Source organism: Eupeodes corollae, chromosome 3 (genome assembly GCF_945859685.1).
Source record: "Eupeodes corollae chromosome 3, idEupCoro1.1, whole genome shotgun sequence".
NCBI classification, from domain to species: domain Eukaryota; kingdom Metazoa; phylum Arthropoda; class Insecta; order Diptera; family Syrphidae; genus Eupeodes; species Eupeodes corollae.
Genome location: NC_079149.1, coordinates 136,085,728 through 136,110,501, shown reverse-complemented (window position 1 = coordinate 136,110,501; position 24,774 = coordinate 136,085,728). Strand labels below are relative to the sequence as shown.

Below are 24,774 nucleotides of genomic sequence, written 5' to 3'. Positions count from 1 at the left end.
ATAAAAACAACTTTATTTGTTAATCCCAGAGTTTTTTAAATACCTCGTTATTATTTTTATTATTGAAATTTTGTGACTATTCTCAAAAAAGCAGAAAGTAGTTTAAAATTTAAATTCTTTATATTTCTTAGTGGTCTTGGTTGTGTCGGCTTGTTGACGCTTGCGCTTGGATTTCTGCCTAGCAACGTGTTCCGCCAACATGTCAGACAAATCCTCTTTCTGCAAATGACTTTGTTGTTCACGCATTTGTTGCTCATAGCGCTGAGCCATTGCATCATTATCCAAATCCAATTCCGACGGATCCAATGCCAATTCGACAGTTCCCTCACGTTCTGGGGCTGTTCGAGTTGTTGCTGCTTTGCTGACACCGCTTATGTCGTACACATGCGTTGAAGCCATCATAGACTGACCAAGACGTTCGTTGCGTTTCTCAGGCAAAACTTGATAAAGGACTGGTGTTTCATTGCTACAAAAAAAAGAGATATTAGAGACTTTGTTTTGATTAAGGAGGTGGAGAAACCCTACTCTTCCATTTCTTGTTCAATCTTCTTTTTACGCAGCTCTATGTTCTCTGGGGTTTCCATGCCGGCGGGCACGCTAGTCAAGCCCGAGGGAGTAACCAAGCCCTCTGCTGGTGTGACAAGTCCACTTTCATCAGGTTGATTAGCCATGTCCTCGCCTTCCTCCTCTTCCTCTTCAGAAGATTCTTCAGACTCAGATTCCAGTTCTCCCCATTGGTTGCGTTCAATGTCTCCTTCATCGATTCCACTCTGAAATGTTATATCATTGTTTAAATTTTCAAGATGTTTTCAAGAAAACCGAAACTTACATCAATATCCATCATATTTGTCCCGAAAACATCACCATATAGAGGTTTACCATTCTCATCGACGGGAGGCTTACCCCATCCTCCTGCATGATAACCAAAAGATGTCCCTTCAGGAATGGGAGCATTTAGACCGGGAATTTTCAGATTGGGGTAACTTGGTGGCGGTCCATAACGCTGCTGGGCAATCAGCCATGGTGGAGGAATTTTATGGGAATTGGGACCAACAGGCATACCCAAAGCAATGCGAAGCTCTTCGGATAAATCACCAGGCTTCTTTTCTTTTAATCGGGTCTCAAACTCCTTGCCCTCGTAGTAGAGATCTCCGTGAATGGTCATACGTGGTTTGGTTTGCCACTTGAAGAAGGCATCGTGTAGTTTCTGGTAATCGATATCGATTTTTCCCATTTTCGGACGAACCCTTTCACGCATCTTGGACTTCAGAGACTTAGCGTCGTCCTTCTCTTGGAGAGATTCCCTCATTTCCATGATACCGGTTTTCTTGATAAATGCTGGCAAATCGAAAGCTGGCTTTTCAATACCCCGCTTTCCTTGCAAATACTTCCGCTTGAAACACCAGTGGCGTGGAACTTGCACCGTGTTTCTGTGGGCTTTCAATTGAACCAGAAGCTTGGGATCTCGAGCGGTTACGTCATGCATTTCAACGACGTCAGGACGATTGACCAATTGCTTCAGTTCGGCGACACTTAAGCGAGTAAGTTTCTTAAGCTTCCTTTTCGAGAGTCTCTCTTTGTCGTCCTTAAGATCCTGTGAGGAGAAAGAGAGGGATATTTAATTATTAGTTCTTGAGATATTTATTCGTTTTGTTGTCTTACGTCTTCAAGGTCATCATCATCGTCATCCAATTCCAACTTATCGGCTTTCTTTTTGGCTTCGGCTGCTTCATTTTCAGCAACTTTGTCTTTGTCAACAGGTTTGGGTTTGTTCTCGAGCTTAAATATCTCAAAAACTCTGTAGAATTGGCGATACATTGGAGCCAAGTCTGCAATTGTGATCTTTTCTGGAATATATTCTACTGTAACGTCTTCATCGACGACGACCTTTTCTTTACGACTGCTTTTTTTCCGTTCGGATTCTTCTTCCTTTTTTGGTTCCTTTTCTTCTGGCTCTTTTTCTTCTGGAGCGTCCTTGGTCTGTGCGATAACTTGCTGCCGAAGCTTACGATTTTGCTTCTTTCTTCGCTTCTTCTTTTTGTTCTTCTCGGCTTTGCTTTGCTTCCCTCCTTTTTCGCCAATCCCATTGAGCTGGGTTTCAGCTTCGTCATCGGAATCTCCATCGGCATCGGCATAATCTGTACTGATTACCCCACTTGGAATCGTAGGCCTATCGTCTTCGGCACTAGCATGAGACATAAGATCATCGACGTTCACATCGAACTGAGCGGCACGCTGATCTTTCAGAGCGAGCACATCTTCCAGAACTTTGGGCAGGATGACTTCGGTAATCTTTTTTTCCTCGTCTTCATCGGGCTTATCGACAGGAACTGTCATCAAAGGTGGAAGTGAGTCGTTTGCTTCATTGTCTTCGTCATTTGGGGAAGTTCCTCGTTGTTGTGAAGATTGCTCTTGTTGGGGAGGGGACTGTTGTTGAGCTGGTTGTTGTTGTTGTTGCTGCTGTTGTTGTGGTTGCGTCTGTTGGGGCGGATTAGATGGAGGTGCCTGCTGCTGGGGTGGTTGCTGAGCTGGCGGTGTCCAGTTTTTTGGAGGAGGTTGAAAATTGCCTGAAGATGGTCCCCTTGCAGGTGGTGCAACCATTCCTGGTGGAGGACCCATTCCAGGTGGCGGTCCCATTCCAGGTGGCGGACCCATTCCAGGTGGTGGACCCATACCTTGAGGTGGACCCATACCGGGTGGTGGCCCCATTCCAGGAGGTGGTCCCATTCCGGGAGGAGGACCCATTCCAGGAGGAGGTCCCAATCCGGGCGGTGGTCCCAGTCCAGGTGGAGGACCCATACCGGGTGGTGGGCCCATTCCAGGTGGAGGTCTTAAACCAGGTGGAGGACCAATTGATGGAGGCATTCCTGGTGGCCCCATTCCAGGTGGATGCATCATCATAGACGGCGGACCCATCATAGGTGGCCTGGGAGGCTACAAAAAACAAATAATTCTAGAGAACCGTTTTAAAACTTCTTATCTACTTACCTCTGGATATTGATCACCCATTTTATTCCTTATTTATAGCTTAGATTCTTATTAATTCTTTTTTTAAACGAAGAAATGGTTCCAAATTGAGTTAAAACGTTTTCTTCGATGGTAAAAAGATGGTTTGGTGCTGCTGCTGCTGTCAATTTGACAATTCGGCTTTTTATGGATTATTGGTATTTTATGGCAATGCCATTCTTAAGAAGTGGAGTAGATTGGAAATGGGACAATGTTGTGACAGGTGACAGTTGACAGATAGAAAAAGAAAGAAGCGTGTGGTGATAAATATTCTGTAAATAATTTTGCGGCATTTATATTTAAAATAAGAAATTCATTATTAATTAAAGAAGATAATTGCCTGATTATTAGTATAAAATCTTATTTTAAAGGGAAAAAGCTTCGAGTTTCCTTGGAAAACTGTCAATCAAATTTTAGCCAAAGTGGTTCTAGTTTAAAATATAAACACAGGGTGACACAAAAATTTCATTATGTTCAAATTTGATTTTAAAGTTGATAACCCGTCGGAAGAGGAGGAAAGTATTTTTAAAGACGACAAACAGGATGTTGTCAAAAAACAGTAAGTATCTTATTAGTTTATTTTCAAAATTACAGCAAATTTAACTACGTATGTCAAAGTGCGGAATTAAAGCGTTTTTCATATTTTTTAAAATAATTTCTGATTTAAACAATATTTTTAAATAAAGAACTGACAAGGAATCTGATGTGGAGTGTTATGAATCCAAGGAAATAAAACCATCTTCGAATATTTTGGAAAATTTAGACCTTTACAAAGCTAATTCAATGGAAGTTGTCGCCGGAGACGTAACTTTGACTTATATTAAATCTGGTGATATTTTGCAATTTTTCGACAACCAAACAACTAAAGATATTACAAAAGCAGAAGAATGTCATTCAGATCTTATACCTGGAGTATATGAAGGTAGATTTTATGAATTAAAAATGCATTGGTTGCAACTTATACGTTCATATTTAAATCAACAGGTGGAGCTAAAATCTGGGAGTGTACTGAAGACCTAATTGCATATCTCTCAGAAAATTTCCCTCAAGATAAACTTCAAAGTAAGAAAGTTCTTGACTTAGGCTGTGGATCTGGAGTTTTAGGAATCTATGCCCATAATTGTGGAGCATTGGTTCACTTTCAAGATTATGTAAAAGATTTTAGAATTTTAATGGTGTTACTCTTACTAATTTCAATTATTTTGTTTCTTTTTCAGAATGAAGATGTGTTAGAGAAAATAACTATTCCGAATTTATGTTTAAATCTCCCTGACGATGAAACTATCGATTCAGAAAAAATCAAATTTTATTCAGGAGATTGGTTGAAATATACCGAATTGACAAAAGATGACGAAAAGTTTGATATAATTCTAACTTCTGAAACAATTTATAATCCAGATAATCAACAAAAGCTGTTAGACACTTTAGATGCTAAATTAAGTGAAGATGGAATAATTTTGCTAGCAGCAAAAACTTATTACTTTGGTGTCGGAGGAGGCTTAAGGCAATTTGAAGAATTAATAAAAACTGATAAACGATTTCAGTCAAAAATTGTATGGACTTCCACCGATGGGCTTTCAAGAGAAATTTTGGAAATAAAGAGAAATGTCCAATAAAAATATAAAGAAGGCTTATAATTTATACTCGATGTACTATTTTTTTTTTAAACAGAAAAGAATGGCAAATTTTTAATGGAAAATTAAAAATTAGTAAGAATGTGTGAAGAAAAGTTTTTTGATAGGAATGGATAGGTAAAAAAATATATGAAAAAAAACAATTTCCGTTTATTTGGGTCACCCTACACATATCTTTTAATTCCAAAATACTATTCAATTTTGTATTTTTATGACGTCGCCTATCACACGAGCACACTGATCAATTTTTAGCTATCATTAGTTTTCAACAGATCCTGAGCACGTCGAGTGATCAGAACTCTTCAATTAATTTATCAAACGCTGAAAAAAGTAAAACTTCTATTATTGAAACCAATCATTTTAATTTTTTGACAGCGATAATTTTTTTTGTCAGAAATCTGTCAATTCCCGTCAGAAAAATACAAAAATAAATTGTTTTCGAAGAATAGTCTAATTATAAAGTTATTTTAAGCTACAAATAAATCTTTTTTTCTCAACGGACCGATGCGCTACCTAATTTATTATTTACCGAACGTTAACTCATTTTCCTAAACAGCTGATTCTCTTGTGTGAAACGAATTTGCCATTTTATATTTCTAAGCATTTTTTCAGACGGATCGACAGAGCACGAGAGTGAAATATTAGCACAATCCACTATAAACAAAATAAATAAATTCTAAAACAGCCATCAAATTAGCTTTGAATTTCCTTTCATCCTCTTTGAATTGGCCGATAGAAAATTCTTGAGAAATTGGATAATAAAAATTCGGTTCTCAGATTTATGACAGCAAAAGTGATAATAAATTGTATTAGAAATGTTGTTTATATTTCTGAGAACATGGACATCTCTGAGATTTCAGAAAAACCAACTAAATTACAAAAATACCAACTATAAGTTTCAATTATGAAAATTCAATTATAGCTATAAATGGCTCTTTAACAAGTGATGTTTTGTGTTTTAATTTTGAAACACCCACAAATCAATTAAGAAGCTCTTCAGAATATCAAAAATGACAGTTCGATGATCAGGTGTATTTCATAATTATTTTAGAGGGCTTAAGAATATAATCTGTTTAGAACAAACAATAGAAAATGTAAAATATGAGGAACAATTGGCCCCAAAGCAGTTTACTCAATGAGATATTGATTCTAAAGTTGCAGTAGTCACCAGCACCTACTAATCATGTGTAGAGTAGCCTTTAGTTCGTATCTGTCAAAACACCCTCTGTCAAACTCCATCCAACTGACATTTGCTTTTTCGTCTGCAGCAATATTTTTTCTGTCATGTTTTATTCTTTGCTGCAGTGGTAATCGAAGAATTGCATATTTTGTTTTTTCTTTTTTACTTTTTTTCCTCCAATTATTGAATAATGCATGAGAAAAAATTCAATTCGGACTCTGGTAGAAGTGTTGAAAAGTAACTTTCCTATTCTGTATATTCCATGCTACTCCCAAAATGGATAATCAGCACGTAGAAATCAACATCAGCAAAGCTGCAGCTGATCAATCCGACACGATTAGCATTGGCGACGACAACGATCCTCTTTGCTGCTGCGAATATTTCAACAGACACGACGAGCGCTATCACATCCTAGAATGTTGCTGCAATTGCACTGACTTTGATCAAGTATTCGATAGGTGAGCGAAGACGACCGACAGTCGACACCTTGATTGATATTCTCTAGCTTGCGTTTTTGTTTTTTCTTGAAAGATTAATTTGCTGCAAGAAAGTCGATCCCAAACACCGCGTCGGAATGTTGCTTACATTTCAGGACCGCCTGCGAGTGCCATGGCAGGGAGGAGCCAAACAAATATCGTTGGATGCAATAATCCCAATGCTGGTCATTCCACTGGTGATAGGAATTGCCGCAATAAACTCAGACACCGCACTCATAATGTGCATCGCAACAACATTGCTCCTTGGCTACTGCTACTACTATTTGCGACGTGCCGTGCCGAGGACTAGGTTCTTCGCCATGTGGACCTTCTGGTCGGTTTTCTATTTGATCATTTTGTTTGAGTTCACAGTGCCAATGATGGAATTGCTGCCGGAAGAGAACTTCATTCTGGTGCTGCTGGCATCGGTCTCAATGTTCTCTTTCTACAAGGCAAAGTCCCGGGCCAGTTTGAACCATGTTCCAGTGGGTATTGTTTCGGAAGATGAACTCCCAGACATAACCGAGGAACAAACTTCGTTGCTGATCGACCATAGCGAGTCGGATGAGGGTGACCATCATCATCCTAACGTCTGCCAAATCTGTCACAAGTACGTCCAACCGCGAACTTTCCATTGCACAACTTGTCAGGCATGCGTTGAACGCCATGACCATCACAGTTACTGGCTGGATTGTTGCATTGGGGACAAGAATCATCGGTACTACTTCACTGGCCTATTGACAGCCAGTTGTGCTCTCACGTTTGGAGCCAACCTTGCGACTACCGCTGTCTGCCATCCTATTCTGGTGTTTAAGATAATGGGAGTACCAGTGCTACTTCCTGATGATTGTAACGATGTTTTTGATGATTATGAGTACGTCAAGTCATATAAGTCTGTCTTAAAATTTGTTAAATAACTTCAACTTCTGTTTTTTTTTGCAGAACAAGCTTAGCCTTCATAATGGCGATCTATGCCCTCATTATGAACTTCTTTGTCGCGATAGCTCTTCTAATGCAGACGTATTTGATCTCCAAAGGATTAACCTTGTCCGAATGGAGGCGCGGACAACCTGGAAACAGACGAGGATATTTGAATAATCTTACGTGCTTTCTCTCTGGCAGCACATACTAGAAAAACAAAACTTTTTCCTTCAACCGATTTTCACTTCCAATTTAAATCTTGTTGAATTTAGTCACAAAACAATTTTTCTGAAAAAAAAAACAACAAAATGAAGCAGACACTTTGTATCTTTGAAATTAACCCTATTCCTTTACTTAGACCATTCTGGCATTTAAGATTTAAAAGAATTTGAATATGTGATTGCTTACGAAATGTTTAATGTTATTTATTTCGTTTGGAAAGATTTCAAAATAGGAATTGAAATAAGACTTTTGATATTTAAAATGGTTTTTATATAAAGTTTGGATTATGCGAATTTGCATTGGATACTCAAACTAAGTCTGGTCTAAGTTTAAGAATAAATGTTTCTTTTAGAGTTTATTATTTGAATTAATTTAAATATTCAATTAAATAAAAAAAAAAAACTAAAACCAAAACAGTATAAATTAATTACTGCTATTACAGCACAAAATTAAAACATATTTGTATGTATGTAGGTGCTTATGTTTATGTAACCTGTAGGAAATGATTATTTATCGTATTTAGTAATTAAGCATAAAATTAAAATTATTAAAATAAATAATTTATTAGTCACTACAATATTTAAAAAAAAACGACTTTTTTTTAACTTGCGACACATAGGAGTTTTGCATTCGTGCAAAATTTCGAACTCGAGATTTTAACCAAACATGACGTTACGATGGTAGAGAAGTCGAAAAAAGTGGGTGACGCGATTCCGTCCGGTATGTTTTGTCTGTCTGTCCACACTCCTACAGCCTAAACCATTGGGTTGATTGAGTTCAAACTAGGAAGTTAAGGTTTTGAGCAGATTCGCGTTAGGCGTTTTTTTTTTCATTTTTTTTAAGACTAACAGTGGCCCCCATGCAATTTTTTGTTCAAAAAACGATAATTCGAATTTTCTTAAAAACAAATCGATAGATTTTCTTTTTAATTTTCTCTAAAATTTTATTTTTCAACTTGGCTTCTTTTAATAAGAAAAGCATATTTTTGTATTGCTCAGGAAAGGTACCGCTCATAGAACCGTTATTTAGTTTTTTAATTTTCTCAGCAACTTATGAACCGATTTCAATGATTTTTTTTGAACAAGATCTTATATTGTTTTAACAATATTTGATTATTAAAAGTGAATTTTTTTATTTTTTAAAATATATTGAATATCTCTCAAAAAACATTTTTTTACGAAATTCAAATTTAGAGCGTATATTTACAATCACTAAACAACTGCATACCAAAAATATTTTTAGAACAAAACTGAAAAATTGTATAAATACAAAATTATTTTTAAAAAACGCTTTAACGATTTTCAAAAACAAAATTGAAAAATCAAGGGTTTTTTGAATTATAAAATGGCATCTACATTTTTGAAGACAAACTTGTTTTCCAGGTAAAATGTTGAATATTAAAATAGTTTTTTTTTGTTAAATTATTTAAACTGTATTATATGTAAACCCCTCCCATCTCACCAGATCAAATCCTATGACATCGTGTCAACACAACCATCTTTACTGACGGCTCAAAGATGGAGTGCGGAGTTGGTTCTGGGATCTTTTCTGAGTCCCTAAATGTAGCCAAATCCTTTAGGCTTCCTAACTTTGCTAGCGTTTTTCAGGCTGAACTGCTGGCAATAAGGGAGGCATGTAAGATAATTAAACAAAACCCAAACCAAAACCGAAATGCGGCTATCTTTACAGACAGTCAGGCAGCTGTCAAAGCCATTAAATCGGCCATATCCTCATCTAAATTGGTCCAGCAATGTCGCGATGAGCTTGCGAGCCTGAATATTAACCTCGGTGTTACCCTGATCTGTGTTCCGGGCCATAGTGGTATCGTGGAAAATGAACGGGCTGACGAGCTAGCCAGGCAAGGATCGGCCCTTCATAGCTCAATTGCGGAAATGGTTAACATTCCTCTTGGTCCTATGAAGGGTAAAATCATTTCTATCTACCAAACTGAATCAAACCGAAGGTGGATCAATTTACCCAGCTGCATTATATCTAGGAAGATATGGCCCACCTATAATAAAACCCGTACAAACGATCTTCTATGCAGGCCAAGGCAAGACATAGCCAGGATTGTTGCGGTTTGTACCGGACATTGGCCCATAGAAGTTCATGCAGAGAAGTTGGGTATCTCTTACAACACCTTTTGCCGTAGCTTTAGTGACCAAAGAGAAAGTGAAACGATAATAAATTTCCTCTGCAAATGTCCTGCTTTAGCAACCACTAGAATGAAATACTTTGGAAAAGCATTCTTTCAAGAACTTGATGAGCTATTTGAGACAAAGATTAGAGACATAATCTTTTTTCTCAATGCGACAAAATGGCTCTAACATAATCGCTATGAAGCTTCTCTATAAATCTATCCCTTTCAATCAAAGTTCAAACGATTTTTGTATCAAAACGGCGCACTACAGCGCTAATTGGATCTCAGGCTAGGTTGCCTTGAGATCGCCATTTCTACCTACCTACATAAGAGTATTTTCTATTAGAATCACTTTTTCAACGTATGTATACACATTATACCTGTATAGGTGTTACGTACAACCTCTATAACTATTGCTTACGTGTCACTTCATAACTTAAATCCAAAACACATAAGAGCCTGACTGCAAACAACACATGAAAATGTTTCTTTTAAACTTTAACGAAAAATAAACTGAAAGTAATAACTCCATGTTTGCGCTGAAAACTTGTAGGAAAGAAGGAATGTGATTGGATTGTAGTAAGTTCCTTCTACCTACTAATAATATTCCTTTATTATCATCATAATTCGTTTTAGACACCTGCCTAACTACACAACCAATAGGCAATCGCTTTACAATTTAAACATTACATGTTCTTTCTCTTTCTTATCTTCAGATAATTTACTTTCCATCCTGGTTCTTCTAATATTAAACTTAAATAAAGCTATCCGAAGGAAAAAGCTTTAAACGAACTAGTTGAATACACAAACAATTGTTTTCGTTAAGTATGCTTACAAGTATTTTTCAATTCCGGGATGATTTGTCCTAAGATGACTTGTGTCTTGCGATGAATCGCACGGTTTTTTTTGACAAGTCAAATGGCATTTACATATATCTTTGAAGACAGACTTATTTAACAGGTATTTTTTTAAATCTTATATAGGTACTTTAAACAGACTATTTGCATATAGGACCAAGTTCGTGCAACCCAAAGCCTTATTAAGATTTGTACCTAAAATATATTCAAACTGGAAATATTTCATTTTACTTTTTATCTTCTGTACAATTTCCCTTTAAGACCTATTTAACTCTATCCAAGACTCGACGCTTGTTCAAAATATTTTTTCTGATTCGATGTAAAATTTTATTCCAGGTAATATTCACAATCTCGTTTAGAACTCCGTGCGAACAAAAATATTTCAGATGAAAGATTTACCGGACAAAACTCATAAAAAGCTGCTAATGGTAGGGGAGCCCAAGAAGGGATTTTGGGATTTACTACAGCGCGGCAGATTAATATACAGGGAGGTACCTAGTACCCAATTGAATACCTCCACCAAGTATTAGCCTTGTATATGTGGCCGCGCGTCAAGGATAAAGGATCAGATTAGTAAAAAAAAAAATTGATCACCTGAAATTCTCGAGCGCGTAAGATTAAGGTATGGTAAGGTATTTATATGCTAAAAAGTGTATATTCCACTAATCTGACAATTTTCGATTGACGATAAGAAGTAGGCACAAACTTGTAAAAAAAAGAGGCTGGGATGCGACCCACACTGATAACTTCCCATCCCGTCTGTCGATTTGTCTTGCTTAAAAGTTTGTCTATATGTATTTTTACCAAATTTGAGCACTATTTTTTGTAGATTTTATTTTTTATGAAAAAACGGACTGTTGGATATTTATATAAAAATTGAAAACAATATTTTATCTGAAATAAAATAAGTTTGAAGCCAATATTTTTAATTTTTGAAAAGCTATTTGAGCCGAAAGTAAATTTTTACCAAGTTTTAGTATTCTTTTTTTTTGGATTTTTATTTTTTGTAAAAAAACTGTCAATTCGATTTTTCTTTAAATTTGTCCTAATGTTGAAAACAATATTTCTTATAAGAAAAAATTAGTTAGAACCTATTATCTCAAAGTTTTCAAAAGATATTTGAGTCGAAAATCATTTTTTACGAACTTTTGTTAATTTTTTTTTCGGTTTTTAATTTTTTGTACAAAAACTGTCAAATCGATTTTTTTCAAACTTTAACTGAATGTTGACAACAAGATGTTTTGAAAGATAAAAGTGAATTAAAGCCAATATCTCAAAGTTTTGAAAAGATATTTGAGTCGAAAATTAATTTTTACAAACTTTTATACATTTTTTTTAGGTTTTTATTTTTTGTAAAAAAAACTGTCAATTAGATTTTTCTCAAAATTTTATCAGATGTCAAAAACATTATTCTTCGTTGCACAAAATTGTTTTAGAGATAAAATCATATTTCAGTCGTAAAATTTTGGGGGTGACAAATTTTTTTTTCAGTTTTATTGATTTATAAAACAAACCGTTATATTGATTTTTTTTTCAAAAAATATACCTGTTTGGTATCACGTTACAATATATTATATGAAATTTAATTCAAGTCTCTAGCGATTTTGGTTCGTAAAATATTGAGGGTTAACCAAAATTTTGACCTTTTTTTCAAACTGCTATGGTAAAAAAACCACCCACGCAATTGTCTCGAGAGTTCTTTCTCCATCTTTCTGCCTTATTATCTATATAACAACATTTATTTGAAATCGATATCTCTTTTGGTTCTTGAGCTATGGAGGACGAAAAAAAACATCGCGAACGTACGGACGTACACACGCACGCACAGACATCTTTCTAAAAATCTTTTATTTCGACTCTAGAGTCCTTGAAACGTGAAGAAATGTCAAAGTTTTCAATTTGACAAATCGGACCCATTACAATAAACTTCCTATGGGAAGTTAATAAAAAACCATAGACTATTTTTTTGATCAACAAATTTTTAATTTATTAATTTTTTATAATATAGAACTATTTCATATATTCCATAGCTAGCTAGGGACCGAGCTGGCTGGAGACGCATGTTGGTTGAGGCCCAGGTCCGCCCCGGACTGAAGCGCCACCTTAAGTAAGTAAGAAAATAAATAAACCATAGAGTAATAAAGTTGAGCTTTCAGTTGAATCAAAAAAAAAATTATCAACTGTCATTTTGATAGAAGGAGACTTGACTTGATAGGTAGCGAGATTTTTCTTGACTAACTTTCCAGTCAACTTTCCATTAAAGTTGCCTTAATTGGATAGTCATTTTTTGGCAGCTGTCCAATCACATACTTAAGGGCCCTATTATGACTCGCGAGTCGCAAGAAAAATTTAATAAATGTGACTATTTGGTATTACCGTTTGCGAATCGCCTAGTTGACATTCGCCTAAAATGTCAAAAAAATAGCGAATTGAAATCTCGCTCTATTAACACTAGCGAATGTACGCTTTTATCTGTCAGAATCGGTCGAACTGTAATTCTTCGTGACTTGAAGAAATTTACTGTTAAATTTGAAATCGGTGGTTGTTTGTTTGTTTTATTTTGTTTTGAGAATAATTTTGGAAAATAAAGTAAAATGAGTTGCACTGGAAATAGAAAAAGGTAATGAATGCTTAAAATTAATGAATGCTTAACAATTGCAAAAATAATATAGAATTTTATTTGTATACCTAGCATAAAAAGAACCAACTCCAACCAAATTTCAAAGCTCGTTGAAATTATGGAGACAAACCCCGAAAATGCGAAAGGGATAGGATCTTTCGGATCTTCAAAAAAAAACCAAGCCTAGTATTTAAAAAAAAAAAAATTGTTCTTAAAAATATCCCATTTACTTCTTTACCTACGAATGGAATATATTCACACCTAGATATCTTGACCGCTCTCCATTCAACCACCAGCTTTCCAAAAGATCCTTTAATTCACTATGATTCCACACAAAAGAGTCATGTGTTGAACCTGGATATCTGGAATCAATAAATCTTATAATTCCATTATTGTCACAGGCCTTGAAATGAAAAAAGTTTGAGTGAAATAATAAGAATCAATCTCTATGTATCTAACTAACCACCACTAACATTCAAACTATAAAATCTTTTCTGTTTAAAAATTGATGTTGTAGCTGAACAGGAGCGATTATTCCAATGTGAGTCCCATCTACACAGCCCACTATTCCGGGTAATCTGGCCCTTTCAAAAAAGTAATTTCTTGCTTCTTGTTTTTCAGAGGGAGACATGTCTGCCTTTATCCACACAGGACAAATTTTCACTTCAAGTAAATCAAGCACTTCACTTAGAACTACTGAAACTGTAGATTGCGCGAGACCCAGCTCAAAGTCACTTCCCACACCATTTTGGAAGCTTCCACTGCCGAGAAAACGCAACGCACATGCAAGTTTTATACATGGTGGAATTCCAGAACTTTGAGTAGTTTTAAATCCTGGTGTAATGATGTTTAAAATATAACCAAATGCATGCTTATTATTCTTACAAATTATCTGGAAGTTGAAGTGGGTTGGAGTTGTCCCTTAAACTTCTTCGTAATCTACACACCAATACTTTCTCCGCTCTTTCGTTTTCATCTTCATCTTCAAAAAATAAATCAACACTGCTTATCATATTTTGTTTTATTTATTTTACTTTTTTCCAAATTGTAAACAATATATCATCAACAATAATTTTCAGTCTTTGACGTTTCACCGAGTCATGACGTTACATATTTCACTTCTTAAAGTTGGAAATATTGTTTTCAAAAGCGAACGTCGAAGTTCGCCTTTCATAATACCACGGCTTAGGCAATTCGCCAAATCGTTCGACTCGCGAGTCATAATAGGGCCCTAAAACTTGCCTAACTTTCAAGTCCCTTATGTCATCTGAACCTTCCCATTAATTAATTTAAACTTACTTTCAAACCGTTTTGTTTTCTTCTGTTAAAAACTTCTTGACTTAAGAAAGTCTCAAAAAGACATATACGTTGCTTTTTCTAATTTAAATTAATAATATCCAAAAACCTGATGCTATAAAATAATACCAAATGTCAAAAACATTATTTTTCCTTACAAACAATTACTATGGAGGGAGGTAATATCGTATTTTTTCAAAAAATGTTTAAATTTAAAAACATTTGTTCAGTATTTTTGTATTTAAACAAATGTAAGTTGAATTGTATTAATTGTCTGTAAAACAAAATTGGTTTAAAATCTCTATCTTTGCTGGTTCTTGAGATATGGAAGACGGTAACAGGTAACTCAAAAGTACGAAAGTATGAAGATTAAGTTTCTAATTAACTTAAAACGTTTAGAAATGTACACATTTTCAATTTGAAAAATTACAACAAATATGAGACAATTTAGGAAAAGAGGCGTATGTTAATTTTATAAAGGTATAAAGAAGATACATTAGTCTAAGAACTACTATAATATTATTCATTCTAAACAAAAAAACTGTTTCAAATAAAAAACCATAGATTATTTTTTTTGATCAACAAATTTTTAATTTATTAATTTTTCATAATATAGAACTATTTCATATATTTCATATACTCGTATGCTCTTATTAATAATATATATCTCCATGTCATTGAATTCTTACATAGCTTTAATAATCATAATAATAATAATAATAATTTTATAGTATAGTTAATTTGTTGTTTATATTTATAATGTACAAGTTTTTGTTTCTTTTCTTTTCTTTTTTTTTAATTTTATTGTTGAAACTACAGAAAGAGAACTTAAACAAAATGCATCCTTTTTTAAAATAACAATAATAATAATAATGTCCTTCGTTTTTCTTTACCCATCAGGTTACATTTTATTTTATTATTATTAAGTTTTTTATGCATAATAATAAAAAGAATTAATAATAAAAAAAGGAGAGGGAGTTAAATTATTAGTTCATATCAGATTTTTTTAAATAAATGTTTTATTCTGTTAGGTATTTATTTTTATACTCTGAAAGGAATGTTAACTTTGGTATCATTTTTATATTAATTCATTTTATTCGTTTCTGAGTCAACACATATTTTGCATTTTTTTTTCTTAAAGTTTGTTTATAAAAATAATATATGTATATAATGTGGATGCCATACATAAATGTAGAGTAGAACACCATTACAAAATTTGGTGTTAAAATGTGATGTATATTTTTGTTTGCATTGGTTTCAGCAGAAGGTTGTTCAAATGTTCCAACAACCACTGCTTAAAAATACCTACATATATATTATTATACTGTAAAATAATTATTTTTAATTTTTATTCGTTTTAATTAATTCTATTTATGTGGGTATGTGCCCATAAGATTTTCGATTTGCTTGTAAAAACAATAGAAAATGTAAAAAACGTAAAAATTGGGCGTATTGCACAAAATAATGTGTGATTTTTTGTTTTTAAATATATTTTCACTTATAAGTTAGAAAAATTAAATTCAAAATGTACACAACTTAAAATTAAAACAAAAAGATAATAATTCTCTTCACAATAAATATTTTCCAAAAAGTAACAAAATAAAAACTTCACTTTCAATCTATTTTTACACTAGCAACGATTTTTTTCAAATTCATTTTGTTTGAATATTTGAATTTGTTTTTAGAAATTTTGCATATTCATAAAGTATCTATGTAAAAACCAATATAAATATTTATATATATATATATTATCTATATACACATAAGGATTAACATCGAAATGTTCAAATACAAAATTTTCTATCATAAACATTTTTAATGTGTCACAAATTACACATTCAAAAAAAAAGGATGTTGCAAATTTTTAAAAAACGTAAAACAAAAATAACTGAAAAAAGTTTTTAAGCGTTTTTCTTTTTTTTTTGAATAATTGACAGCTTTGAAAATTATAAAAATTTCGAGATTTAAGCTCATTTTATGATTGAGTTGATTTTTCTTTTGTTTTTTGTGGAGAGATGGGATGAACAAGGATCCCTTTTTGGGGAGTTCTGTTTTTAATGATTTTTGCTCTTATAATATATATTTGGTGTATTTCTTGCAAAAGGTAATGAATTTTATACTTGTCTAATAGTGCAAGTTAATTTTTATATATATATGTATGTTTGTCTATTTACAACGCTAACATCTAGACTTTGGACTTCGACTTGTGTTTGATTGGCGCAAACAGCAACAGCGGGAGCTGGAGCAGCTTGAGCTTACATTGGTGAGATCGAAAGCGGTGCTGTGGCAGCTTCTGGCATGTATTCTTTTAGAAGATCTCGCAACCGGAGAATTTCCTTACCAGCTGCAGCAAGATCACCCTGTAGCGAGAGTTCCCGTTCTCGTAATCGTTTAATGTCCCTTTGACACGTCTGGAAGAAAGAAAAATGTTCTTCTTAGAAATGTTTTTTTAAAGATTGATTTAAAAAAATTAAACTTACCACATTCTGTCGAAGTAAGTCAAGCTTATCGCATTTCAATCGAGTAACTTCCTGCGTTAGATTATCAATAACCACTACGGATTCGTTGCTTGGCGAACTTCCCATCACACCTTGTGAGCCATCCAAACAGATGGAACAAGCTTTAGTCGTTGCATCTGCCGATGACATCGATTCAAGTCCAGTATCACTGTCAATATAAGCGGCCCCTCCATCCATATGACCCATTATCGGATCAAGATCAACACTATTCAAACTGGAATCATCACTTGTCTCGGACATAGTGGCCAGTCCGTTGGCGTTTCCGTTTTGTAGGTCTTTCGAGACATTTCCAGAGTTGTTGTTGTTGTTATTACTAACTGTCGTTATTCCACCGCTGCTTAGCGGTCCACGTGATGTTATATCCGGCGAGGATGAAGTCGAATCATTCGATGATTTTGACTTTGAAGAGGATTTCGAACCTGTTCGACTGCATGTCTATTTAAAAAAAAAAACAATAATTAGTAAAAATGAATTGAAAATCTTTAAAAAAAATTATAAAACTTACATTGAGATTAGGAGTCTCGGTCAGAGTGTTGTCCTTTTTTGTTTTTGTATTGACGCAGAATTTCTCACCGGAGTTCGTCGTCGTGATGTTGCTTGTGTCTATGCTTGGCGAGCGGACTTTCATGATTAACGCCTTTTTGACGGTATCCATGAATCTGCTGCCAGCACTTGCAGTGTCTGGTTTGGGGGTTGTTTCTGGTGTGGGACTGGCAGCACATCCCGTTGACATGTCCGATCCTAGAAACTCCCTAGTCTTCTCTTTGAGCTCGTCAACTAAGTTCTTCAGCAGCGAGGCTCTCGTACGCAACTCGAGTTGGGCGAATTTTTCAGCCTTATAACAGGCATTTTCTGCGTTTATGAGTTTTGTGAGTATGAATTCTTTAAATTCTTGACCCTTCCGGAAGACCGCCGGGCTGGGTAGTGTCGGTCCGAAGAATGGAACATCGTCACGGGCTGTCACACTGACCTTATATCGAGTGTTTGGGGAGTTCGGTTCGAGTGGTTGGACCACAATGAAGGCGTGCAAGAAGTGACTTGCAATCATGTCCGGGGAGAAGGGTGTATTGGACTCTTGGAATACTATAGCCACAATATCGTTTCCAATGTGTCGTTTTCTCTGCAACTGCTGTGGATCACCCTCGGTGAATGGCAGTAGCGTTGAGACGTGGAACATAATTTCGCGCTCTTTGAAATTATCAAAGATGGCAATTTCTCCGGTGTGACCATTTTGTATATCCAATCCTCCGCGATAGCCCTTGTGATCTTTCAATTTGATTCTCTGGCCAAGGATATCGAGGAATTCCTCGAAAGCAGGCGAGGAATTAGTGTTGCAGAAGAGCTCCTCCTCAGTGGTTTGACCGTATCTTTGGTAGAGAACACCGAACTTAAAGCTCGACACTAGAACGTGTTCGTCATAGTTGGAGATCAGCTGCGAGGCTTTCGAACAAACAACTGGCATAAAGTTGTCCACATTGATTTGCGCATTAAGTAGTCGAGCCATTTTGAATGGGCTGGGATTTGGGCTGAGGCATGAGAGTGGAATTATCTCATGCATGGTTCCCGTTTGAAGTCGCAGAAGAATACGAACGTGTTCTTGGTTAGCAACATTCTCGTTTTTGATCGACAACAGAACTGGGCCCATTTGCTCGTCGTGTGCCACCAAGTTCGAGTGATCTCGAGCAACGTAGAAGCGTCGATAACACTTGGCCGTATCATCGGTCTCGAATTTGGCCATCCAAGTGGCTTGTGGCAATACCGGATTGCCACGTGAGTCAAAAGCACACTCATGATCTGTGCCATCCATCCAGTAACCCCCATTGGCAGGCAATATGATCATCGGGTATGGACTGGGCTTGCTTAGAGCATCTTCCAGCAGACGCTGTGAGGCTGGTATCGTCGATACAATCGACGATTGTGATGAAACCGATGAGCGTGACTGACAGAATTGATTATTTGCGAGATTGTTCTGTTGGATGCCACTTAGCTGAGGCGACGCTGGGGTTGATGTGGATTGCGTGCTCATCGAGTGTCGGAGGGTGGATCGTGAGCCGGAATGTTGCAAACCGTTCATGTGATGCTCATGGGATGAGTGTGGATTGTGAATGCGTTCATCGTTACGATTCTGAAAAGAAAAACAAAAAACGTTAAATTTGAAAGAAAATTTAAAGTGAAACAAAAAAGATATTTTAAAATCAATCCACTTCCCACATTGTAAGTGGGACAGATAGGTATGTTTTTTTTTTTTGAGAAACCATCAATCAACTTAAAGTATAATTTTACATTACCGCTCCTATCCTTTTCGGTTTTCTACACCACGATGAAATGATACCGAGACGCCGATATGCAAATAGCCATTTGGTATAGGCGGTACCAACGAGTACACGACCACAACTATCCCCAGCCATCAACTATCATAAACTATAAATTGTTTATGAAGAAAAAGAACTTTTAACGAAAATATATAAGCAACCACAAAGTTTCGCCTTTAAGTATATTTTCAACGTTGAGTTGTTAAGCTTATAAGACCAAAGCAGGGACAATAGAAATACCATTTATTGGATACTATTCATAGCATAAGGCATATGTCATGGCATAGTCAAGTCATACATCATGTTTGTGAATGGGGTTCTTTTGAGGTTATTAGTGTGAAGTATGAATATAGTGCTATAAATGCATTTATGGAATATCGATTTTATTATAATTCAAATGTAGGTAAATATTTTATTTATAAATGGACATTGAGTATTTTTTTTTACAATGTACGAGTATGTCTCTTTTTATTTTGAGCACCACAGAACAGGCAAATGTAAGTCAAGTAAAATAGACAAAACAAATCAACAAAGGTCATGTTAACAATATTTACATTGGTGTTTAAAAACGTTCCTTTAAATCAAAGTCTTCGGGTTTTAGATATTTTTCAGGTTATGAAACATGTAAAGAAATAAATTTGACACCTTCAATCAGTTTTCATTTCGGCGGTATTGTTAAGTACAGATATTTGTTCTTTAGCCGTACTTCACGAATGTGCACTTCCTTACCACGCTTCATCTTTCATTTCCTTTTATTGAAATGTTTAGAAAATAAGATAAAAACAACATTCACTGACACCTACTTTGCTCACATTGTGCCTCTGACATATTACAGGTTTTAGAACCTTGTTTACTTATTACATTTTTGTCTTTCATAAAATTATAATGGACCTAGTGTTATTATGCTGAGAGCCTACTACCTTGGAGTTGGAAGATTCGATAAGTAAGTGAAGTCTTACATATTTTATTCTCATACAATTTTTGAATGTCTCACATATTTCGCAGTGTATTCCTGAGCCTGTTGAAGGTACAAAGACAAGAGTTTTGAACAAAAAATTTCTCAAAATAAACGCTAGACAATTGTGGAGGTTAAAATTAATGCAGATATTGAAACAGAGATTATCCCTTTGAATCTTTATAACTAATGAAAAAGACGTGAGCATTTATAAGACCTCTAAGACAAAATTTTGACAGTTTAAATGTATTGAAAAGTATAACCTATACAATTTAAAGAAGGCAGCGTTGTATTTTATTTTAACAACACTGTACTATCGACTTCGTAAATTTTAACATATTTTGAAGTAGGTGTTTTTAGTTCAAAAAGGTTAGGTTAAGGAGTATAAGTACAAGTAACCCTTCAAAGAGATAGGTACTATTGTTTATAATTTCAAGTATCAATTGACATCCAATCTTTTACCTCTTGGAAACACTATGTACCACAAAGTATACGAATAGAAAGCTAAATGTGTCGTGCTACATTCTGAATTGGTCAATTGCACTCAATGTCACTTTAAACAAAATTCAAATATCATCAATTTTACATAAGAAAAAGAGAACAAATTAATAAAGAAATATTTAAAATTTCCCCTAAAAATTGTAGCATAAAATTTTATCACCCTCTAAATTACTTCTAATAGATTAAAATATTTGTTCATCGTAAGCCCTCTCAATCTCATTAACGAAGACCGAACATCTTAAATGCTCATTTGAATTGCATTAAGGTCGAATTGATAATAATTATAAACGGTTTACAGTGTGTTATGTACATATTTACGTATGTTAATGAAAAGAAAATAAGATTATCTAAGCAATATTTAAGTAATAAAGAAGAAAAGCGGTAGATTGTCTTTTTCGATTTTCACTTCAAGGAATGCATGTAAGTTTTATAAGGGTTTCTAATTAATTAGTCAGACTTCTTGGGTTATTAACTCAAATCACCATTTAAACAAAATTATTAGGTTTCGGAAATGTTTGACGGTGCATTAGAATAATTGGTGAGGAACTGCTATAGATTTAAAACAAACGGAGGCTTTTTCTTTAGACTTGAGGTCATCCTTTCGGAATGATTAAGTAGCAATTTTTTTATTCCTGTAAGGAATATCCTTAAAATCGTGCTGTCTGTCTTTTCAGAAGTAAATTCAAAAACAAAATGTTCATATATTTCTTCGTAAGTATTTTTGAAAAAGCCGGAAATCCAAAAAGTTTGTCAACTGACAGCACAAAAATGGCGCCTTCCGATGACACAAGTTTGTAATAATGGAGACAAAAATGTGAGCATGTAAACTAAATCGATTAATGGCTTGTAAAAGAACTTTAACGATAAATTACCTTTCAGGGTTGTTTGATTTATTGGGATTCATATACCAAATCTTTAATAAAATAAAATTCACAATTTGATAGCACGAACTTGCTTCTGCATCCAAAGGGTCTGTTTAAAAATAGTGCCTTAATTTAAAGATTCAAAAATATACTTGCGGTAAGTTTATCTTCTAAAATAATCATTAAAGCTTAATTTATAAATATACGTTTTATATTTGAATTCAGTTAAAAAATGTAACACCGTTTTTGACATAATGAATTTTGGAAGAAGAAACCTTTTTTACATCATCAAACACTATTCAAATGAATGGCGTGTTGAGATTCTTTTTTATTGAAATCTGTTCATTAGTTCGTGAAAAAAGTTTAAAACAAAATAACGGTTCTATAGGTGGTACACTTCTAGAGCAATACTAAACTTTGTTTTCTTGTATTGAAGAAGCCAAGTTAAGAAACAAATGCAGGGAACATTTCATACAAATCTATCAATCTGTTTTTGAGAAAATTCGAATTAACGTTTTTCTACCAAAAAATCGCCCAACTTTAAAACTTTAACTTTAAAGTTTGAATTCAATCGATTCAATGGTTTAGCCCGTAGAGTCAAGGACACAGATAAAAATTATGGCTCGTTTCACACTACACGGTTTTGACCGTACGACAAAAAACCGGACGGTGACATTTTGTTAAAGGCGCGAAGAAGAGCATATACGGTTTCATATTAGGCAAAAAACCGGACGGAGACATTTTGAGGTGCGAAGAAGAGCATATACGCTTTCATATTATACGGTCACTAAAATATACGGCAGCCGGACGGTGTGATAAGCTTAGTGGCGTTCGTGGCAAAATGGATGTTTTCACATCATACGATTTTATTCGTGCGGCAGAGTTCGAGCAACCACTTCAAGACACTGTGAAAAAGTATACTAAGCACAGGAACTCTTCATATATCGTGTTTTACCGTACGGTTAAAACCGTATAATGTGTAATTAGCCATTGATCCGGTTTATGCCTTCTGGTTTTTAGCCGTACGGTCAAAACTGTGTAGTGTGAAACGAGCCTATCATCACCGGATCAGCTTTTTGCGTTTTGTCATGTTTGTTTAAAATCTCGAGTTCTAACTTTTTTACGAATGCAATACTGCCCATAAAGTTCCTATAAGTCAAAAGTAAAAATGTTACCGCTATACCATATCTGAAAACTAGTTGACATATTGCTTTCATGATAATGAAAAAATTGAATTAAAAAACAGGGTGTTTTTCGCTGTCAACATTTGAATAAAACTCGACATCTACTTTCAAAATAATTGACAAAAGTGGTGTTCGTTTGTTTTTTAATTAATTAAAGATTAAAAGGGCTGTTGTCTTGCGATAATAATTATACAAAACAACCACGACTCTGTTTGAATTTTAATGAATGAAACAGACAAAACAGAGCTCAACACAACTTCTATAATGCGATAATATAATTTAGCTAATCCACTCCTTAAATGATATTGTACAAACTCTAACTGCATATAAAGTGCCCAATAAAAGGGTGATTCACCTCGAACATATACAAAAAAACAGGAGTTAGAGTGAGTGGCTTAAAATTTGTACCATTTATCTTGCTCAAATCTCCCACTAGTGACGGTTTAATCAAGGCAACCTTATAATGGCACCATGTGGCAATTCCATTAGAGATCAAAATCATCATCATCATCCGCCTTACCGCATTCACCCGCTATTTTCTATGTGGTTTTAGGTTTAGGAGAGTTTCAATTTCTATACCAGCAGCAGCAGCAGTAGAAAATCGAATATATTTAGGGTTAGGGTTAGGGGTTGGTGCGGTAAGGGTTGCGTTCAAGTGAGGAAAAGAATGACTCATCGACGACGACGACGCACGCACGACGGAATTCCATGTTCATATACCTACATACGTTTCGAGCATGTTCTTGAATATCTATCTCCAACCATCCTTCTATCTATTGGTACGTAGCGCCGCGCCGCGCCACAGCACCGGCCTCTCCGTATACTTATACGCAATTGTTTTGATTCCAACCCTTATATTTTTAATGGGGTGGTTTTGGATGGAACATTGCCACACATAAATAAATAAACCTCGTATAGAAAGAGCACAATGAGGGTGGCAATGATGAGTAACGTGCCGCAAAGAAACCATTGAAATGTTACCAATCTAGGTATGATAAAGCACACAAAAACACAAATGCTCAAGCTCGAGACATCAAGGTAAAAAGATGTGCTTAGACGGAATCAGAATACCAGTACAGCGAGAGTATGACAGCGAGATGAAGTAATCTAAATTCCAGAAGAACTATACCAAAAAGCAGCTGTTTAAGGATGTTTTCCGACTTGTCAATCCCGCATGTTGTGCACAGAGCACCATTCACCATCCCAAACACAAAATACTCCTAGATATAGACAAAATGGGAATAAGGACTCAAAAGGTTTGGGATGGGGATTGGGATTGGGATTGGGGAATCCATTGCCAAAAACAAACTGTTGTCACTCAAAATGCAACCGTATCCATTATAAAGAAAAAGAATTCTTCTTTTTTAGATACAAACAAAAAAGCAAAATCCTTTCTCCTTTTGTTAGATTGGTCTTGCGAAAGTTGCAAAACTATCTGGCATTGTTCTACCTATCTATTCTTTATTTATGTTCTTCTTCTTATGCTTTATCGTCCTGTGCTTATCCTATAGTATGGTAGGTACCTAGACGTTCAGCATAGAGAAAATATAATGGTCTCAATTAAGATCTAAAAGAATTTTGTGTTGATGATGATAATGTTGAGGCATGGTATCAAATACAAACTTGATATACACATAGATACTTTTATGCGCTTTTATAGTAAAGTTGGATACATAAAACATGACTTGAACCATCATCAACATTTGAAGTTCTTTTGCTTTTTTTTAACCCATCTCTCTGCAAAACTCATAATACTAAAAAACAATATCTATCTTTTCTTAAAGGTTCTTTTTTGTTTCTTTTTTTTAAATTTTGTTTCCAAAATAAATTCATAGAAAGCCAGGAGCATTCCTGACAATCCAAGAAATCAAGAAATTTTGTTGGAGCCTTGCCAAAAGTCTGAAAATCTAAATTTAACAACTTCAGATAGGAGAGAAAGACAGGCCATCTAGTTTGATTGCATTTTCTCTATGTGGATGTTTAAAGAGATATAAGGGTTAGCATAAAAAGGTATAATGTATACCGATTCTTGAAAAATGTACAAAAATAAAAGGAAAAGAAACTATTTTAAGAATAATTCATGAAGCT

At 34.8% G+C, this 24,774-nt stretch overlaps 4 protein-coding genes across 11 annotated transcripts in view; 2 read left to right on the top strand and 2 right to left on the bottom strand.

The window, feature by feature from the left end:
• Positions 1 to 11: 11 nt before the first annotated feature.
• Positions 12 to 3,149, bottom strand: LOC129949845 (splicing factor 3B subunit 2). Its single transcript, XM_056061523.1, has 5 exons — positions 2,989 to 3,149; positions 1,663 to 2,934; positions 830 to 1,594; positions 526 to 770; positions 12 to 466 (listed from the first exon to the last, which is right to left on the bottom strand). Exons 1-5 carry the CDS (start codon positions 3,007 to 3,009, stop codon positions 103 to 105), a joined length of 2,667 nt encoding a protein of 888 aa, XP_055917498.1. The 5' UTR covers positions 3,010 to 3,149; the 3' UTR covers positions 12 to 102.
• Positions 3,150 to 3,225: 76 nt separating this feature from the next.
• Positions 3,226 to 4,654, top strand: LOC129949846 (histidine protein methyltransferase 1 homolog). Of its 2 annotated transcripts, XM_056061525.1 has the most exons (5): positions 3,230 to 3,280; positions 3,378 to 3,565; positions 3,693 to 3,928; positions 3,991 to 4,157; positions 4,224 to 4,654. In XM_056061525.1, exons 2-5 carry the CDS (start codon positions 3,477 to 3,479, stop codon positions 4,620 to 4,622), a joined length of 891 nt encoding a protein of 296 aa, XP_055917500.1. In that variant the 5' UTR covers positions 3,230 to 3,280; positions 3,378 to 3,476; the 3' UTR covers positions 4,623 to 4,654. The 2 variants fall into 2 exon arrangements, with proteins under 2 accessions (XP_055917499.1, XP_055917500.1); XM_056061524.1 differs by having other exon boundaries at positions 3,226 to 3,565.
• Positions 4,655 to 5,842: 1,188 nt separating this feature from the next.
• On the top strand, positions 5,843 to 8,007 carry LOC129951858 (palmitoyltransferase ZDHHC23-B). Of its 2 annotated transcripts, XM_056064206.1 has the most exons (4): positions 5,843 to 5,947; positions 6,109 to 6,278; positions 6,352 to 7,170; positions 7,239 to 8,007. In XM_056064206.1, the coding sequence occupies exons 3-4, from the start codon at positions 6,395 to 6,397 to the stop codon at positions 7,426 to 7,428; spliced, it is 966 nt and encodes a 321-aa protein (XP_055920181.1). In that variant the 5' UTR covers positions 5,843 to 5,947; positions 6,109 to 6,278; positions 6,352 to 6,394; the 3' UTR covers positions 7,429 to 8,007. The 2 variants fall into 2 exon arrangements, with proteins under 2 accessions (XP_055920181.1, XP_055920180.1); XM_056064205.1 differs by having other exon boundaries at positions 5,910 to 6,278.
• Positions 8,008 to 16,342: 8,335 nt separating this feature from the next.
• The window catches only part of LOC129948796 (rap1 GTPase-activating protein 1), a 215,390-nt gene continuing 206,958 nt past the window's right edge, over positions 16,343 to 24,774 (bottom strand). For 5 of the 6 annotated variants that reach the window (XM_056059833.1, XM_056059834.1, XM_056059835.1 and 2 more), the window contains 3 exons: positions 17,377 to 18,996; positions 16,833 to 17,306; positions 16,343 to 16,763 (listed from right to left, as the gene is read on the bottom strand). In XM_056059833.1, the coding sequence (XP_055915808.1) occupies positions 16,608 to 16,763; positions 16,833 to 17,306; positions 17,377 to 18,996 (2,250 nt within the window). In that variant the 3' untranslated portion in view covers positions 16,343 to 16,607. Of the gene's footprint in view, positions 16,764 to 16,832; positions 17,307 to 17,376; positions 18,997 to 19,159; positions 19,295 to 24,774 lie in introns of those variants that run through there. The other variant, XM_056059837.1, reaches the window with a different exon arrangement.